This window comes from Nuphar pumila, chromosome 10 (genome assembly GCF_984573655.1).
Source record: "Nuphar pumila chromosome 10, dmNupPumi1.hap1.1, whole genome shotgun sequence".
Lineage (NCBI taxonomy): Eukaryota > Viridiplantae > Streptophyta > Magnoliopsida > Nymphaeales > Nymphaeaceae > Nuphar > Nuphar pumila.
Window position 1 is genome coordinate 13,932,898 of NC_143258.1, and position 20,129 is coordinate 13,953,026.

Consider the following 20,129-nt stretch of genomic DNA (forward strand, 5'->3'; position numbering starts at 1 on the left):
TCTAATCCTAGGAGAACTGAAAGAACTAGAAGGACTCCCTCTAGATTCGTATCTTTTGATGCTTTCTCTCCTAAATATCGAGCTTGTTTGAGTGCCATTCACTCTTATTTTGAACCAAAAATTTTTGGAGAAGCCAAACAATGTACTGAATGGAGAGAAGCCATGGAGAGTGAACTCAAAGCTCTTAAAAAAGCTAACACTTGGGAATTTCAATCTCTTCCCAATGGCAAGAAAACTATAGGATGTCGATGGGTGTTCAAGGTCAAGACTAAGAGTGATGGTTCTCTTGAAAGGTATAAGACTCGTCTTGTAGCTAAAGGGTACAGTCAAGAATATGTGATTGACTATGAAGAGACATTTGCTCCAGTAGCTCGTATGGTTACAGTCAGATGTCTTATCACCATTGCTTCAATTCAAAAATGGAATATTTACCAAATGGATGTCAAAAATGCCTTTTTAAATGGAGATCTTAATGAAGAAGTTTACATGGATGCTCCACCTGGTATGGAAATCCCTAAAAATAAAGTTCTTCGTCTTCGTAAAGCTCTTTATGGACTGAAACAAGCACCCAAGGCTTGGCACGATTGGTTTAACAATGTAATGACTGAAAATGGTTTCACTTCATGCTATACTGGCACTGCATTGTTTGTTAAGAAATCTGATGCAGGGATTATTATATTATTGTTATATGTTGATGATATGTTAATAACAGGTGATGATATCAAAGGAATCAAGAGCATTAAATCTATTTTGACTTCAAAATTTGAAATGTCAGACTTAGGATTTCTGACATATTTTTGGGGAATTGAGGTTGCCTATTCTCAGAGATGCTATTTTTTGTCTCAAACTAAACTTGCTTGTGAGATTCTTGATAGATCAGAAATCACAGATGACAAGGTCTGCGAAACTCCTGAAATAGTAGGTTCGAAGATGAAGATTGATGATGGGGTTCTCTTAAAAGATCTCACACCTTACCGGCAACTGGTTGGATCCCTAACGTATGTCAGCATTACCAGGCCTGATATTTCTCATGCAGCACATGTTGCTAGTCAATTTCAACATGCACCTACTACAGTCCATATGAGCGTCATCCTTCGCATCATCAGATACATAAAGGGTACAGTAAACAAGGGAGTATTTCTATCTTCTACGTCTGAATTAAGTTTAATTGCTTATACTGACTCTGATTGGGGAGGTGACACAAATAACCGTCACTCCACCACTGGTTTCTGTATTTTTTTAGGTGAATCATTAATCTCTTGGAGATGCAAGAAGCAGCAAAAAGTATCGCTTTCATCCACCGAAGCTGAGTATAGAGTCATGACATCTACTACCATGGAGATTGTTTGGATTCGCAACTTGCTGGAAGATATGAATATTCAAGTTCAAGGGCCCACAAAATTATGTTGTGATAATAAAAGTGCAATCTACATTGCCAAAAATCACACATTTCATGAGCGCACGAAGCATATCGAGATGGACTGCCACTATGTTCGTGAAGAATATTTAAGAAAAATCATTGACCTTCCTTATGTTACATCAGAATATCAACTAGCAGACTTCTTCACTAAGGCGTTGTGTTCTCCAAGATTTAACTTCCTTCTTGGCAAACTTTCGGTCGTGACACCCTAAGTTTGAGGGGAAGTGTTAAAATATTATGTCTTTTTTAACTGTAAACTGAAATACCCATCAGGGGTATTTCAGTCCTTTTACTCAATAGGTGTCAGCCACCCAAATGAGCTAACATTTTTACTTTTTCTTTTTTTATTTACTTTTGCTTTTTATACTTTTTTTTCTTTTTGACTGTTGTGAAAGGGACAGCTCCATATAGTTGTTGGAGCTGCCCCAACAGTCACAAATGTGACCGTTGGGTGCAGCTCCAACAGTCATATTGAGCTGCACCTTTGGCTTCTTTTTGCATTATAAATAGGCCTTAGTGGCCCTTGTAAACATATTCTTTTTTGTGAGTGCATATGCAATATTGTAAAGCCCCTCTTGGGAACTTATGAATTGAAGTTCATTTTGTTTCATGTTGTTGTGCATGTGTATCTGTGCCTTCGTGCACTTGTGAGTGTTCTCCTTTGTGCCTTTGTGCACTCTTTGTATTTCTTGTATTGCGGTGTTACACACAATCTCTTTTTGTAGAGATTTTCACAAGAGCATGTTGAATGATTGCATAAGTGGCATGCTCAATGTAGGTTTTGCATAAAATGCATCAGTGGTCTAATGTGAACCACTGTAAACCTTGTGGGTTACGAGCAGGTATTGCTCTAAGTTCTTGTTGAATGCATTGCAAATTCCATAAAGATTCATTAGTTTTCTAAATAAATTACACCGTTAAATATTAGAATGGGCTGAGGTCCTGTGTTGTGTTTTGCATGTTGATTTGCAAAACAAATATTGTGTAAAGAACATGTCTTCTGATAAAAAGATAAAATAAAGAAAACAGTGTAATTAATGTTTTTTCCTAGATGTCCCTTTCATAATGTGGGAATCCTAGACTTCGATTTTGGGAAACCGTGAAGATACTAAAACTTTGTGTGCAATTGTGTCCCTGAACCCAATAGGTGGTTCACCTCCTAGCCACGGTTTTACAGAGTTTCCGTCGCTTTTTCTGGGGGTGATGTATAGATACAGTTGTTGTTATTGGTATACCAAGAAAGTGACATCAGTGGATGTTGATTTTCATGATGTCCCAACATTAGATGCTGATTTGTAATGTTCTGATGGATAATGTTGAATCCTGATATCGATCGAGGGTCAAGTGTGAAAACCAGTAATAAAATACAATTGTGTGTTAAGCTACAACTGGAAACCTAACTTGAACTCGAAAATTTATTGTGCCTATTTTTTAGTATCTGAGGGTTTTAATGAAAGTGAAACTAAAATTGTGTGCATTTAATAAGTTATTCGTGCATGTACATTAATTCCATACATATTCCTGTACTGCATTAGTTCATGCATATTTACTGTGTTGCTAATGCATGAATAGTTATTTGAATACTGGAACTGTTGTCATATTTCCTCTAAAATATGGCATAAATCTGATTTATGTTCTTGCTTATTTGATTCATTAAAGGAATTCGTATGCAGAATCTATGATTCTAACACTGTATATCTTATGTTTTTCACAGCCTCTGATGCCCAATGATGAGACGGACGGTTACTGAGAGCTACGAGGACCGCGTAACTACTTGACATTCTACTTTGGGACAGAGTGACTATATTTTGTTTTACTTGTCTTTTCTTTAATTATTGTTCTTAAACGTTATTGATTAATGAATAAAATTAGTATAGTTTGAAAAATGGTAGTGTAAGATCACTTGTGGTTGTAGATATTTATGACTGTAAGGCCCCGGTTTCTGGGTTTGCTTCCGCAATTGTTTAAAAAAAAAATCACTTTTTCATGGTTATGAGTTGAGGTCATTACAAGAAAAAGGTATGAGATCCTCTTTGTAAGGCCCCAAAAATTTTAACCTTAATTATAATTCAAATATTGAAATTTTGAGACCAAATTTTTTTTTTGATAAGTATAAGTAAACAAGATCTTATAATGCGGAAACGATTTTTAAAAACGGTTAAGACTTTGGGCGTGATTACACCAAAGATAACAATCAAATCAAAATGTACGGGATATACACATTTCAAACCACGTACAATATAAGACTGAAATATGAAGAGTTTTAATTTCATTTCAAATCAGAGTATGAAAACAATATTTCAGTCTACATGATCAAGTACTTAAAACGAAAAGATCATGAATACCAAAATCGCAAGATAAGAGTGGACCCTCAAGGATGCAGCTCGACCAGTCCTTCACTCCAACTACTCATCATACTTTACCTGCATTACCTGTCCCCCATAAAACGGGGTCAGACTCGCTAAAGTCTAATAAAGCAACCCAAACTCAAACCTAAAGAAAGCATATCAAGCATTTAAAGGTAAAGATATATTATTCATACATCGTCAAGTGATAGACAAAGAAACAACGTCCTATGAGTCATTCATTTCAATCATTCAAACATAAAGCATTTAAAAGCATTTCATCACTTAATATTTTATTCAACTTTAACTCACGTAATAAAGCATAATCTATATACATTCAAGTCATACAAGTCATCACATATATATATATACACGACATTCAGATCATTGCATCATTTTCATATGCATTCATAATTCTTATAAACAATAAGTCAAATCACATTTGACCATTCCAACGTGAAACACACGCACATACCTTATAAGTAATTTAGTTAGATATTCATGATACACATCAATCACGATGCATAGGTGTGATATATTTACTAAGACAATCATAATGCAATCATTTGCAATGAAACTATGTAGGCGTGATGTATCATTCACCTAATAAGTCAAAACTAATCATTTGTAGGGGTGATGTGTCATTCACCTATACACTAACATAAGCGTCACAATCATAACCTCATATCAAGATCTAAAATCAATAAGGATTTAATTATCATATCTGAGTTCAATATATAATCATGCTATAATAGAAAAGTCAAATCTATAGATTCATAACTGGCTATCTCAATAAACTCAAAAGATCATCACAATTCGTCATAACATTTCATTTATTTATAATAAAGATTTACAAAATCCACGTCGGATCACTTGGTCTGGGAAATGTACAACCTCACAAGTAGTTACTGCCCTAAACGGATGGTGTGCCTAGTCTTGGACAATGCACTTCCTCACATAAATATACCGTCTTCGCGGGCTGCCCGCTCGTGGACAATGCACTTCCTCACAAAGACTTACCGCTCTAGCCGGATTACCTGATCTGGTCATGCACACCCTCACAGAGAATCCTTTGAGAACAGTTTCTCAACGGGTACCATATCCAATGAAAACTATTGCGATACATGCATCAATACAATTTACCACTCTCAGGGTCGATAGCCATCAACACGGGCATAAGCATGTATACAATCAAAGAATCACATCATACATCACTTCCTAGGGCATTAAAATTATAAAATCACACATTTAACCAATAAGGCTTCATGAACCAAAGTTCACTATTGAACTTAAACATTTATCGCATGCATTCATAATTTCATTTCGTGTGGCATTTAAGTAGTATCATATATAAGCATATTATCGTACGCATCATATCGCCATAAAGAACATTGCACTTTGTAAATTGAACCTCGAAGCATGCGTAAACAAAACATGAGTTCTATGAACATGCACATTCCATAATACGAAGCAACTAAACCTCAACATACATAACTCCTACGTAGTTCGAGATTTGCACACACGATAAAAGTCATATGCATTTTTCACCACATGAATTGATATATTACCTTAGATATAATTGTGTAAGGGTTGGTCAAAATCTCATTAACCATCCTACCGTACATCATACGATATATTTCTCAAGCAAACACGACATACAAGTTCAAAACAATTTATAGCATTCGCATGTTTTCTTCTATACAAGAATAAACAAGTCCATCATATGACAAGACAATAAATATAACATTCACAGTATGCTTCGAACACGACTTATACATATCCATAGTAGTTATATGTGCATCATGTATCAAATTCATAAAAATACACAAAGCAACATAGTATGCGCAAACCAAAGTATGATGACACACATTGCGTCGATATTATACATTCATAAGTGCACATGCATTCAAACCCACACACAGGTGTATCTGCAGCAAACACACTCCACATTCCGTTAACTACAATCATGACAAGCATGATCTCTGAATTACAATCACAAGAGTCCTAGATATCCATAACTAAGTGAAGTGTGTGAGCATAACTTATATTTGCAATTCATTTAAATATTCAGTGCAACGACATCATGTTACACAATTAGTGCCTAAACATGCTCTCTACAAGTTCACTTAAGGTATCTTACATTAATAATGTAAAGAACAATGAATCAAAACTCAAAAGACCGAGGAGTTTTAAAGTCCGCAAAGACCGCTACCCAAGCAATACAACGAACCCTTTGTGTGCGATCGCAAATGCCAAAAACTCAAAAAATGCCAATTATAACAAGATTAGCCAAAAATAGCAAATTACCCTATAAATTATTACTAAGAGCCAAATAACACACAAATACACTCTAATAATTTACAAACTTCATTAAAAATATATTTAAATATAATATATATATATAAAAATAGTGATTTATAGCCCACAATAGTTCTACAAATGCAAATTATACCCTGATTGGCTTGAATGAACAAATGAATATGTAATAAATAAATAAATAAAATTCAAAAGCTAGAAACACATTTCTAATTTGGAGATAAAAAAATGAGTTCTTTATTTATTAATAATCCTTAAAAATTATGGGTTTTACACTCTTGCTTGATTCTATAAGTGAAGGAGGATCGTATGGGTCAAATCAGGCATAGTGATTTGATGGTTGTTGATCATGACCAGTCCATCGAAACCTGTTTTTTTTACTGTGGTTACGTGTCCAGTTCAATAAATTTTGTGGGGCGTGCTGAGTGCACATGAGAATCAGGCCAATGGTGTGTGCTATGCACACACACGTAACCCTGTTTTTTTTTATTGAAATTAATAGCCAAATCAGTTATATGTTAGGAGCCTTATTTATACCGTTTATTAGAAGTCGTGCTATGTGGGTCTGATTAGCGTAACTAGAAATTCGTTTAGCAGATTCCAACTGAGTCCCTATTTGTAAAAACCGAAAATTTTCACTAATAAATTTTGTTTATATTACGAAATATGCAAATTTCAGCCGGAGATCCACATTTCGGATCTAGGACCCATAAAGGGATACCTAGTTATAAATTATACTACCTACGTTTATACTAATAATAATAATAGAAATATTAATAATAAATATTTAAAACAAAAAAATACAAATATATATAAACTTTTGGAAATGAACCTCTTGCATGGAAAAATCTGAATAATACTATCCACGTGGCCGAAATGAAGAAAAGAAATATGACAAACTAAAACTATAAATAAATGAATAAATATGTTTGGTAGTAGGGGTTGTATCTGTATACTTTAAAACTTGGACGAATGGTAGAGTTTTTCAGCTATGTACCTGCTGGAACGAAATTCCACATGCCTATGACTAAATAAGTCTGTATGATTCCATATTCAACTGTAGTGGACTACATAAGTATACTGGGCTGAGCTGTATGACACAAAAAGAAAAAAAAATCATGTTCAAAGATTATGGGATGATATAAATCTAACTGTCAACATTAATGCATGTGAGTATGTTTTGACATGGATACGTGTGTATGGATGTAGGAAATGCACATGCCAAAAATGCATGGGAGGTAGAAAATTATATGCTTATGATTGACCTTGTTTTGTATGGGTGCACGTGCATTTGGCACAATAGTTAATGTTATATAACACATCACTTTGGTTTTGTTGTGTGATGCATCGATGGCCTAATGGATCATCACCGGCTTAGAGAGTCGTGGACTTGGTTGTTTTCTTATATGTTTAATTGCATCACTTTAACCACACAAGTTGGTAGGGCACACTACTACACTGTTCTCGTTGTCCTCACGGGCTGGAGTCCCGTAAGGGTTCCCGCAAGGGAGGATGAGGGTTCACTTTACTTTTGCATATGATATTGCAAACTTAAAGAATTGACTTTAATAAAAATATAAGAAATAAGAACAGTGTAACTTATGTTCTGGGATCTTCCATCTAGAGAATGGAGATCTTAGAAATCCGGTCTTGGGGAGACTGTGAGGATACAAAAACTCTGTGTGCTTAAATTTGGTCCCCTGAACCCAATATTAAGGTTTCTTCTCCTGACCACGGTTTTAGGAAGAGTCTGTCACTTTACCTGGGGGTGGTGTGTTTGTTACAGCTGTGATTGTTTATGGTATCAAGGAAGTGGCACTTGTGGGCGTGGGGTGTCCCTTGTGTCCCCGACATTAGATGTGGAGGTCTAATATTCCGAAGGTGATTCAGTCGAGGATTAAGTTGGAACCCAGTAATAAAATACAAATTGTGTGTTAAGTTACCCTGGGAACCTAACTTGACCTCGAGGATTTTACCTGTTTGGTGTATCCGCGGGCGATGAAAATTAAAAAGAGAAACTTAAATTGTATCATTTAATAGGGCATGCATATCAAAAAGGGAACTTAAAAGAAAGACAATAAGGTGTTCATACATTACACATATATCATGCATAACCTTGTTATGCTTTAGAACATGCATAATTTATTCTCTTAAATGATATACGTTGTTGGATGGGTGATGGTTACTCTTTAATGTATGTGGAATATCTTGTTTAGTCAAAGTGAATACCGGTTATTGATTAAAGTTTTTGCATACTTAATAGATGTTGCATGAATACTTAAGTTGGATTGAGTAAATGTCATAATTGTTTCCTCAAGAAAAATTGCATAAAATTGTACTTGTGTTCTTTATGCTCTCTTATTTTCATTAGAGGGATTTGTATGCAGAATTCTTCAGATTTCTTACCCTCTTCTTTTATGGTTTTTCACAGGAGCAGGAAATCAGTGAAGAGACTGGTGTTTGGGAAAGTCACGGGTGTCACGCACTTGCTGGATAGATCACAGATGGACATCATGACTCTACTTTTGTTTTCTTTTTGGTTCATTTAATTGTTATTGCACTCTGAATAATTCATTTATGCAAGTGTCTCTAGACCTATTTATTAGTATTTTAATAAATGAATAATGGTATGTTTTGGTATGGATGATAAGTGTAAGCTCTATTGTGGTGTGTGGTTATCCAGCTGTAAGTGTAACTGTAAGGGCCCTAGATCTCTAGGAATATTTCCGCAACTCGTTTAAAAAAAATTGCATTTTCTAAAGGGTATGAGCTGGGGTCGTTACACTCATTGTTATAATCGAATTGCTTTCTTTCAGTCAGGTTTTTAACATGGTGCTCAAGAACCAGATTGGTTGCCTCTTTAAAAGTTATCAAAAATTCTAGAGTGATGTCTAATTCATGTTTTGATGATTCTAGATTCAAAACATGGTTTAAATTGTGTTTATGTTGTATATTTAAACCTGGTTCTGGATTTATGAATTTGGAAAAAATCTCTAACGCACGTTTTGAAGTGAGCAACCTGGATTTTGATGCATTTAATCTCATATGGAATTTTCAGATAAAGAGAATCTGTATAAGCTTTAAACTTTACATTGGGTTGATAACAGAAGAAAATCTGTGTTTTTTTTAGTATTTATATAGAACCATTAAGCATGTTGTTAGTTCTTTACTGTGCATGTTTTAATCCATCAAGCTTTGGGTTCTTCATTATCTTGATCATCTATTTTGATTGGGCTTGATGAATCATATATATATATATATATATACCCTTGTTATTGTTGTGATTAAATTTGTTTATAGTTTAGTCTGCACCTTCTTCTCTGAATGAAGTTCACGTAGAACGAAGCCTGATCTGTTTGGATTAGTGCTTTTGTCCATAATAGAGTTGTCAATCGAGGAAGCGTGAGCGGAAAGCGATATGGGAAGCAGAAACGAAAAGTGAGGCACTTTCAAAATTTTAGGAAGCGGGAAGCATGGGACGACTTAGAAGCGACCTAGGAAGCGAGGGGAAAGCGAAAAAAAGAGAAAAAATAAAAATAAAAAAAGGGAGAAGCGAAGGGGAAGCGTGCTTCCCAAAAATGGAAACGTGCTTCCCCAAAAAAATTTGCACTGGCCAACGCATTTCGAAAGTGCAACGTTTCGCGCTTCCGAAACGCGCCTCCCCAATGCCTTTGGCGTTTCCGGTAACTCTGGTCCATAGATAGATTTAGTTATAGGGTTCGACTAGGATATATATACATATATCAGCCAGTGTAACGACTCCAACTTATCCTCGAGAAAAGTGAATTTTTTTTTAAACAATTGCAGAAACCAAACCCAAGAATCTGAGGTCTCACAGATTTAATAGCTATCAAACCACAAGAGATAGTGCATTGAATCAACGAATGAATAATCAATTTTATTAACCAATATAATGAATGTCATAAGAACAAAAATAAGTAAATAGACTGTAACATAGAGCCACTCTGTCAAGAACATCAGAACATGTCACGCAAACTCACAGGCTCCATGTAGCAAGTCACCCCATCACTAAGCTCCCGGTCCTGAAAAATATTTTTAAAATACAAGGTATGAACCAGAGTTGATTGTACGAATTCCTCTAAAAATCCAAACAGAAGGGGAAAACATAAACCAAATTCATACATAAATTCAGATAAATATAACAATAACCATTTCATGATCAATTTATCATTCAAGCATTAAATCAAGTATCATGCAATAACAAAGTTCATACGAGACAGAATATGTATGAATACATGAACTAATGCAAAACAGTAAAGATGCATGATTCAATGCGCATGCATGAATAACTTATTAAGTTATTATTAGAGTTTTATTTTACATGCATGTCCCTATTAAATGCACACAATTTTAGTGTCACTTTTCATTAAACTCGTGGATACTCAAAAAGGGCATAACAAATTCCTAAAGTTCAAGTTAGATTCTCAATTATAAATTAACACACAATTTGTATTTTATTACTGGGTTTCACATTCGTTCCTCGATCGATATCAGGAATCAGGATCATCCATCAAACATTAGAAATCAACATTTAATGTCAGGACATTAGGGAAATCAGCATCTACTAAAGCCACTTTCTTGGTATACAAATAACTACAGCTGAGTCAACAACACTTGCAGGCAAAGTGACTGAATCTCCCTAAAACTGTGGCCGAAAGGTGAACCACCATATCAGGTTCAGGACTACAATCGCACAAAGAGTCTTTTAGTATCCTCACCGTTTCCCAAAAACTGCCATCAAAGATTCTCACACTATGGAAGAAACATCAAGAAAGAGATTAATTACATTGTTTGGTCTATTTTACCTTTTTAAATAATTTCAAGTCCTTTACATAAGAACCGTTTTGAAAATCAACATGCAACACCCAACTCGGGCCCTGACCCATCTCATTTTAACAATGAGACTAGTTTTGGAAAGCCAATATTTCAGAACGAATTTTGCAATGTATAAAAACAAATTTTGGAGCAGCACATGCTCTGGGCCCACATGGCTTGCAGTGGTTCACAACTGACCACAAAAGCATCTCAAGTGATCTATGCATCTACAGCAAAATTTTAGTAAACATGCAATACACTTGTTCAAAATATGTGCACAATGCACATGCAATTACACAACATGAATGCACGTAAAGCCAATTGCATACGCATGCGAACAGATACTTGCAACACTCATTATCATGATCAATTCTATGCATAAACACCCAAACATGCATATGATCATATTTATGCAAACATCAAAATAAACTTTAAATTCATGTGTATGATATGCACATTTGCAACATGGTATTCGAATGCATAAGCATGCATAACGAATCAATCATGTAATCAAATACATAAGCCTACATCCAAAATGAATGTGAACCTGAACACGACAAAACTGTTCAGATTTACATAATATAAAACTCGGCAAAACCTGACCAGGTTGGCCTACTGTGAAAGTCTGCAAGTCTGATCAGATTTGCTTACTAATATAGTCGACAAACCAGATCAGATTTGCACATCATAATAGTGAGCAGATCTGATTTGATTTGCTTACTCACAGAAATCAGCAAATCTGATCAGATTTGCACTCCCACGAAAATAGATCAGATTTGCACTCTTGACAATTCTGAACATAGAAGTGTATATATATATATATATATATATGCGATAGGCATGAGCAAAACCAAAACTGAATTGCATGTTATAATATCAAAACATGCTGAAAATAATCATCAACGAAGAACGCAAATATATCGGTAAGTCTGATCAAATTGCATATCAAAACGATTGGGCAGATCTGATCTGATTTGTTTTCTTGCTAAAATGTTGCAAGTCTGATCAGATTTGCATCCCATAGAGGTCGACAAGTCTGATCAGATTTGCACGTGAACATCACACTGGAAGTCTGATCAGATTTGCATATAAGCAAAGCACTGCAAGTCTGATCAGATTTGCACACAAAGATCGCAGTGCAAGTCTGATCAGATTTACATAAAGATTCAGCTCAAATTTGCACCAAAAAAGAGTCGGCAAATCTAATCAGATTTGCACACAAAGATTCAGCATATTCTGAAATCCAGAAATAATCCCAGCAGTATAAGCAAAACACTTTTAACATAGTAAAACGTGATCAGTTACCATCAGAAATTTTGAATATAGATATGACTCGACATATTTGATTTGAACATGCCCAACATACATATGGATCCAATTTTAAGAAATCAACCATCCCGAATTCAATTATATATATACATATGTATTCATATGCATAATAGGAAAATCGTTAACCCATGCTGACATCAAATCAAGAAAATCGACATCTACCACAAACATAGGTATTTTCAAGATTTGATACTCTAGAAAAATCGAAAATCATAGGAAATAATCATATATACATACATGAAATTTATATATATATATATATATATATATTCTTTTGAGTAAGATTTCCCTTTTTCTATATATATATATATATATATATATATATATATATATATATATATATATATATATATATATATTCTTTTGAGTAAGATTTCCCTTTTTCCATCTAAACTTATACATAAAATCAGATTTATACATATTTCTTACCGTACGAATTTAGAAAGAAACTTGTACCTTAGATTAGAAACAAAAACAAGCCTGAAAAATCGTCAGATATTGGGTGGAAATGATGGATCTTTCTGCTTTCTTCTTCTTCCTTCCTCTCTTTCTTTCTTTTCTTTCTTTTCTCTCTCTCTCTCTCTCTCTCTCTCTCTCTCTCTCTCTCCCGAAAATGAAATCTAGAGAGAGAGACGAGTTAGAACCTTATTTAATTTTTTTTTATTTTGGTCTTCTAGAGAGAGGGTGACGTCTCCTCTAGAGTCTTATATCCTTTAGAGGATAGAGTTCTACTTCTCCTATTTATCCTTTTATTATCTTATATTTTTTTTAATTAATTAGAGATCTATCTAGAACACCTATCTAGGTAGAGTTCTACTCCATATAGAACTCCACCTTATCCAATAAATACAAATTTTGATATTTAATTAATTAATATTTTTATTAATTATTTAATATTTAATTATTAAATCATTATTTTTTTAGAATATTTTAGAAGGTGTCGCGGTGTCGCCCCCCTCTGAAAGTCCTCTCATAGCATAATTCTCTCTTAATTTAATCTTTAAATTGATTTTAAAGTTTTAAGTTGGTTGTACTTGGATTTCGGATCTGAATCCAAGATCAAAATCCATATCCAAAATCTATATGGATCCAACCTGTACTAGATTCCAGTTAATATGGGTCATGGACTGGGTCAAGATCCATATCAACTTGAATCAAACGGATCGGATCCGATTCAATCCAAAAAATGGTAAAAATAGAGGCAGATCATTTTTGAAAAACGTGATTTTCAGACCAACCATAACCCAATTTCAGAAAAACAAAATATCAACGTTCTGAAAATTATGAGACGCGTCTAACAATATACTTACCTGATTTTTTCCTCCAAATTTCGCTTGAATTTCGCTCAATCTTCGCTTGATTTTTAACGGTTAAAAACATAAAGTTTTTCAAATATTATTCACCTCGTTTTGGTCTTGTCGGTGAGCTCTGGACCATGCCTAGACCCAACTAACGTCACCTATAATTAATGAAATTTTTCACGACATTTATCAAGTTTATAAAACACTCAACCAAAATTTCAGAATTTTAAACTATGGAAAAACACACGATATTACAGAGCTAGTCCAATGGCTACAAATAGAGTCGTTGGAGTAGCTCCAACGACTCTAATGAGTCTCTAAGAGCCTCTCTCTTGAGCTCCCTTTTGTGTATAAATAAGTATCATCCCCTTCACATTGTAATTCAATGCCTTTAGCATATTTATGGATTAAATAAAAATATTTATGTTTTAACCTTCTTGTGCATGCCCTTTTGTGGGCTTTGTTGATGTGCCCTTAGTGGACACTTCTTGTGAACTTTTGTGTTCTTGTTTGAAGGCTCTTGTTTCATTACAAAAAAATTTCACTGGGCAAGAATTTATAGTGTCACAAGTTCTCCATGTGATCAGAAATACCTTCTCATGGAGATTTTTGAACACTTTTTTATAAATATTTCCATCATTACCTCAGAAGATATGATTATTATATTAAAAGAAGGGAGGATCTAATGCCAATCATGTGTGTGACTCATACCTTAGCTGATCCATCATTAACAAGTCCTGTAGTTTGAAGATTATCAAATACTGAAAGTAGCTTTTCACTGGCAAAATCTTCTATCATTTGAGCAATGCATGACATTGGATACAACTTGTTAGCCACCTGCAAAACACCCACATAAAACACTCAGAGCACCAAATAAGCCATATTTCTTTTGTGGGTATATAATGGTGATAAAGAAATTACCAGTCGTATTGCCTTCATTCGCACTTCTTCTAAGTGATGAACAGCACTCTGCAAGAGACAGCAAAAGCTCATTTAATTTGAAAAACACTTTATCTAAACATGTGGCCTAGTAACCACACAGGGAAATGAAAATGAACAGAACAATGACTTGTAACCACAAGAATAATTTTAAAAAAACAACAGGAAAATAGTAATTTTCAGTTTGGCAATCAGAACCAAGCCAAGATATCATTTTCATGATAAACCTGCAAGTCAATGGACATGGTCATTGTATGGCCCATCTAAAAATAAGATATCAAATTGGAAAGCAAATCAATATTTCAATATCACTAAAGGTCATAAAATGCCATGGTCAGTTAGCACATGAAAAAATAAATTGCTTCGGATTGCATTATGAGATAGCACAAGCATCCTCTCTCCATGCATGTGTGCATGTTTGTCTATGCTGCTAGCCTATGAGGCCTTAATGGATGTCATCGACATGGCCTAAGAAACTTTAAAAGCTTTTTCGTTCATTAATTGTCAGGCTGCATTAACTGAATGAAACACTAAACTTCCCTTGGTGGTTACAGATAATTTAAGGGAGACATGTAAAACCCGAGATTTCTTATTTGAAAATATTTCAAATTAATTCAAATTGGGCCTAAATCCATATTTCGGATCTAGGACCCATAAAGGGGTATTTACGCTTAAATGTTTGCGTTATACTAAAATAATTAGTAATAAATTAGAAATATACCTATATATATGTATATATATTAAGCAAATTCGAGGATCCACAGTTGGATCCAACTTGCGGATCCATATTTTGGGGGTTAAAATTTTTATGTTTAAAGTGAGATTTAAAATAAATAAAATTTTTAAGTTTTTAAAAGTTTATCCGAGGATCCACAGTGGATCCATTGGGATCCACTTGTGGATCCATATTGTTTTGGGGCCGGGTTGCGGGTCCCGGGTTCGGACCCGAGCCCCACCCCAACTCACAACCCTTTTAAAACAGAAAGGGCAACCCGATTAGGGTTGCCCGATAAACCCTAACAGGTTAGGAAAGGGGGGGGAAAAGGGGGGTGTTACGCAAGGCGTAACCGACCTCCCCCTCCCATCTCGGCGAGGAAGGAGGGGGCCTGGGGTCGATAAAAGGGGGGTGAAGAGGGGGTTATGCCCTCTTCACTCGGGCTCTCTCTTCCCCATCGTTCCCTATCTCTCTCTCTCTCTCGCTCGGTGTGCGCACGCCGGAGGGCAAAACCACCAGCGTCAGGCAGCGTGGGCTACCGGCTGCCATTGAAGGCCGCGGCAAGCAGTATCCACACTCCATTCTTCATGACAACAGCCTCCAGCCACCGGAAAACCACCGTAAAAAGGTACGGGGCTCCTATCGAATTTAGGTGAGGGATCGAACATGGGTTCGATCCCATGTATTTCTTTGAGATGAGGGTCCATGGGAACCCTTTTTAGTAATACAGGATCTACCTGTGTTCTCTGTTTTTAGCTGTGTTTTTATTGTTTTCCAATGAGAAAAATAAGTGTTGGGTCATTTTGGGTTTTGAGGGTTTTGGCCGATGGATCAATCGAACTCGGTTCGATTGGCCGATCAGGCCTCAGCCATGATAGCAGATCCAGCCGAGTGATCGGCTGGGCATGAAAAAAAAAATGCTGCGCATTGGGGGGGGGGGGGGGGGGTGACCTGCCCAGTCGACCCAAGTCGGCTGGGTGCTGTGCACCTTTAGAATCGGGCCATAGTAGGCCCAGCTGACCTAGTCAGCTGGAAGCTGGCCTGTAACTCGATTGAAAAAAAAAAAAAAAAAGAAAGGGGAAAGTTCTGCTCGGCATGCATAGGTAATCCAACTTGGTAGGATTTAATGTGATTTTCGGGTGTATTGTGTTTGCAAAGTCTGCACTATGCTGTGTTCCACCCCAAATCAAGTAGTTTCGAAATTCATGTGTATAAATATAAATAGCTATACCCTTGTTATGCCTATGGTAGTGTTGGATTTGGTGTGAAATATATTTGTTTCAAATACTTGCATATGAATGATCGATGCATATTAATATTAAGTGGGCAACACAGGTATGACCTACTGTTTCGGACATGTTCTAAAAGTTTGCTATGTTCCCTGCTTGTAAATAATAACTACAATACCTAGGTTAATGCAATGTTAACAAGTACATGCTGATAACTTTATTTGTTATTATCTATATAGTCGTGTTTTGAATATTTGGTTACACATGCCAGCATGCTTGTATTCTTTATATCTTCCTAAATACCTAGACTCGTTCTGAAAGTGGTTATGAAATGTTGACCATATCTAAAATATTTTACCTGCTAAACTGCATATGTGTGGGTTGTTTCAGCATTGAACAGAAAATGATATTCTTGTCATGTAATTGCATAGATGTGGGTTTCTTCGGTGCCAAAAAGAAAATAAAACTTCTGTTATAAAACTGTGTGTGTGCGTGGGATGTACTAACACTGAAATCGTGAGAGAAACATCTTGAATGCGTGTTGATACACGTGCATTAAGCTAACCATGTTTGTCATGGTTGGTGTTGTCCATAATACTAATTTCATACAGGTGAAATAGATGAAAATATTGCTTATGCCTGAGATTTTTTCCAGTTCTGTTCCTGCAGCATATGTATATAGTTGAGTTGGTTGACATGCGTATGATTGTGTTAGGATTGCATGAGTGCACATGCATTTGGCACATGTTAGCATGCTTTATAGTTGTAACATGTGAGGTATTTGATGTCTATTAATAGGGTATGGCAAGTTGTTTTGATATAGATGCATACCTGATGTAAAGGCGTGCAGCCCTGACATATAAATTTCTAGATCCGGTTTATGTGCTTGTGTGTGGATGATAACTCATGCTACGAATGGAAGATTTCATGTATCTACCTGATGAGACATGTTTAATTTCCATGCATAATTACTCTTATATACTTATGAAACTATGGATGAATGCATGTATATTAAGTGATTGCATGAAAACACTTACACATAAATGGTCACACATGCCTATGACTGTGGAAGCTTGAATGAAGGTGCATTTGTAATTATGTTGGTATTATTGCATACATTGCAAGTTATGATTTTTGTGCATACGATGCATCGATGGCCTAAATAGACCATCATTGGCCTGGAGAGCCGTGGGTTTGGTTTTCTCTTACTTATGTTTTTAAATATATCACTTAAACCACATAAGATGGTTTGATACTTTACTACGCTGTTCTAATGGTTTATACGGGCTGGAGTCCCGAATGGGTTCCTGCAAGGGAGGATGCGGGGTTTTCACTTTACTTTTGCATATGTGTGGCAAACTTAAAGAATGAACTTTAAATAAAAATAATGAATAAGAACAGTGAAATTTACCTTCTGGGATATCTCATCCGGAGTATGAGAATCTTGGATATCTGGTCTTGGGAGACTGTGAGGATACAAAAACTCCGTGTGCATTGTTGCCCCTGAACCCGATATTGAGGTTCTTCTCCTGGCCACGGTTTTAGGGAGAATCCGCCACTTTACCCGGGAGTGGTGTGTTAGTCACAGCTGTGAGTTTATGGTACCAAGGAAGTGGCACTTGTGGGCGTGGGGTGTCCCTTGTGTCCCCGACATTAGATGTGGAGGTCTAATGTTCCGATGGATGGTGTTGTTTCCTGATATCGGTCGAGGGCTAAGTTGGAACCCAGTAATAAAATACAAATTGTGTGTTAAGCTACCCTGGGAACCTACTTGACCTCGGGGTTTGTACCCGTTTGGTGTATCCGCGGGCCACGGTAATTAAAAAGAGGAACTTAAAGATGTGTGCATCTAATAGGGCATGCATATGGAAAGATGGAACTTAAATGAAAGATAACAGAAGAAATCATGCATTGCACATAATCATGCATTTTTCTGTTATGCATTAGATCATGCATGTTTGAATCATTCTTGATATCATGACATCATTTGGTGGTAGCATACGTTTTACTTCGTGAAATCATGCTGAAAGGTTGGTTATTTAGTTGTTGATATATGACACTGTTTACTGTTATTGATTGGTGAGTAAATGAAATCATTGGTAGTTATGAGAATTTAGATATTGAAAATTTTATATCTGCGCTCCCTCAAATCACTGCATGAAATCTTATCCATGTTCTTTCTCTCATCTGGTTTCTTAAGAAGTAGCTGTGCTCAGAATTTCGGTTCTGACACCCTACTTTGTTGGTTTTTCACAGGAAATGGTGAACAGTGAAGTTGAACATGCATCTGGGGATGGATGAGTTATACTTGGACTTGTCAGCTTCAGTAGAGGATATTGTGGCTCTTTCTTTTGTCTTTCAGTTCTTTTAAATTCTGCAATTGTTACTTTACTTTCAGTTGAAGAAAACTTTGTCTTTGAAATTTTATTACTCATTAATAGAAGAGTTTTAGTTGGTTGATATGGATGATAATTGCAACTTCGTTTGTGGTGTGTGGTTATCCAACTGAAATTGGAACTGTAGGGACCCCAGGTCTCTGGAAAGTTTTCCGCAACAAAAAAAAAAATCCGCATTTTTCAAAGGTAGGAGTTGGGGTCGTTACAAGACACCCATTTCAAAATGTGTAAAAGGCATAACCAACTTGTGTACTAAAGAACATTCTATTATTCTATGCTAGGGATGGCAGTGGGCCAGGGCGGGGCCCATCTCAAAATCCTGCTTTCCATCTCCGCCTCCGTCCCAGCACGGGTTTTGATTTTAACCTTCATCCCGGATTCCATTTCCGTTTCATGTCTTTCATCCCCGGTTCAAACGCGACGAGGTGGGGGCGGGACCCCGTTTCTTCTTGGTCCAGTGCCATCCTTATTCTATGCATACAAACCCAGTGTCATCCTTATTCTATGCATACAAACCCATGTCTGTAGCCATGTTTGCATATAAACAAATACACACAAATACAAACCCATGGATGTATCCATGTTTGCATATAAACACACACAAACACGTGTGTGATATGGTGATACGGATTTTTTTATTTTTTTAATTAGCAAAAACTATTTTTTATGTGTGTCCATTCATATTTTACACCACGAGAGGTATTCCCTTAATACTATGCAAATGAGAATCTCATTGTAGTTAATTCTGCATCTCTCAATCTCTCATGAATTTCGCATTTGATAATATGCTCTATTTGTGCAGTGAATTTGTAACTCTTTTCAATGCATTTCGGTCAAACATTCATTATAATGATGTGTATGTGCGCATACACAAGTTTGAATGTGCATGCAAGGACAGCTAGGCAATGCATTATTATAAGTTCCTAGAGATATATCCTTAAACTTTACCTGTCCAACTGGCAGAACAAGCAAAAACTGCTATGTAGTTCAAATATAATATATTGAAGTCCAAAGAAATAGGCAGATTCTGCAAGTAGGAAAACAGGCACCTATTTTATTTATTTAGTATAGTAGGTTCATAAGCACCTTGCCAGAAATAAGGACAGTTATGTCCAGAAACAAGTAGCATCCTGCAGCAAGTTCCACCCAGAGTGACTGAAAAGCATTAGCTAAATTTCCAGTAATCATATGGTATTATTGCCTAAGTGCTAACTGTTGATGCCCACTTCCACTTCTTGGACTAAAAGTAGGGAAATGCATCTGTTAATGCGATAGGATAATGCCTTTCTGACTGATTTCATTC

At 35.9% G+C, this 20,129-nt stretch overlaps 1 protein-coding gene across 3 annotated transcripts in view; it reads right to left on the minus strand.

Annotated features, from left to right (window-relative positions):
- The window catches only part of ESP4 (HEAT repeat-containing protein), a 249,664-nt gene that overhangs the window by 139,681 nt on the left and 89,854 nt on the right, over nucleotides 1–20,129 (minus strand). For all 3 annotated transcript variants that reach the window (XM_090018877.1, XM_090018878.1, XM_090018876.1), the window contains 2 exons: nucleotides 14,469–14,516; nucleotides 14,259–14,384 (listed from right to left, as the gene is read on the minus strand). In XM_090018877.1, the coding sequence (XP_089875003.1) occupies nucleotides 14,259–14,384; nucleotides 14,469–14,516 (174 nt within the window). The remainder of the gene's footprint in view (nucleotides 1–14,258; nucleotides 14,385–14,468; nucleotides 14,517–20,129) is intronic.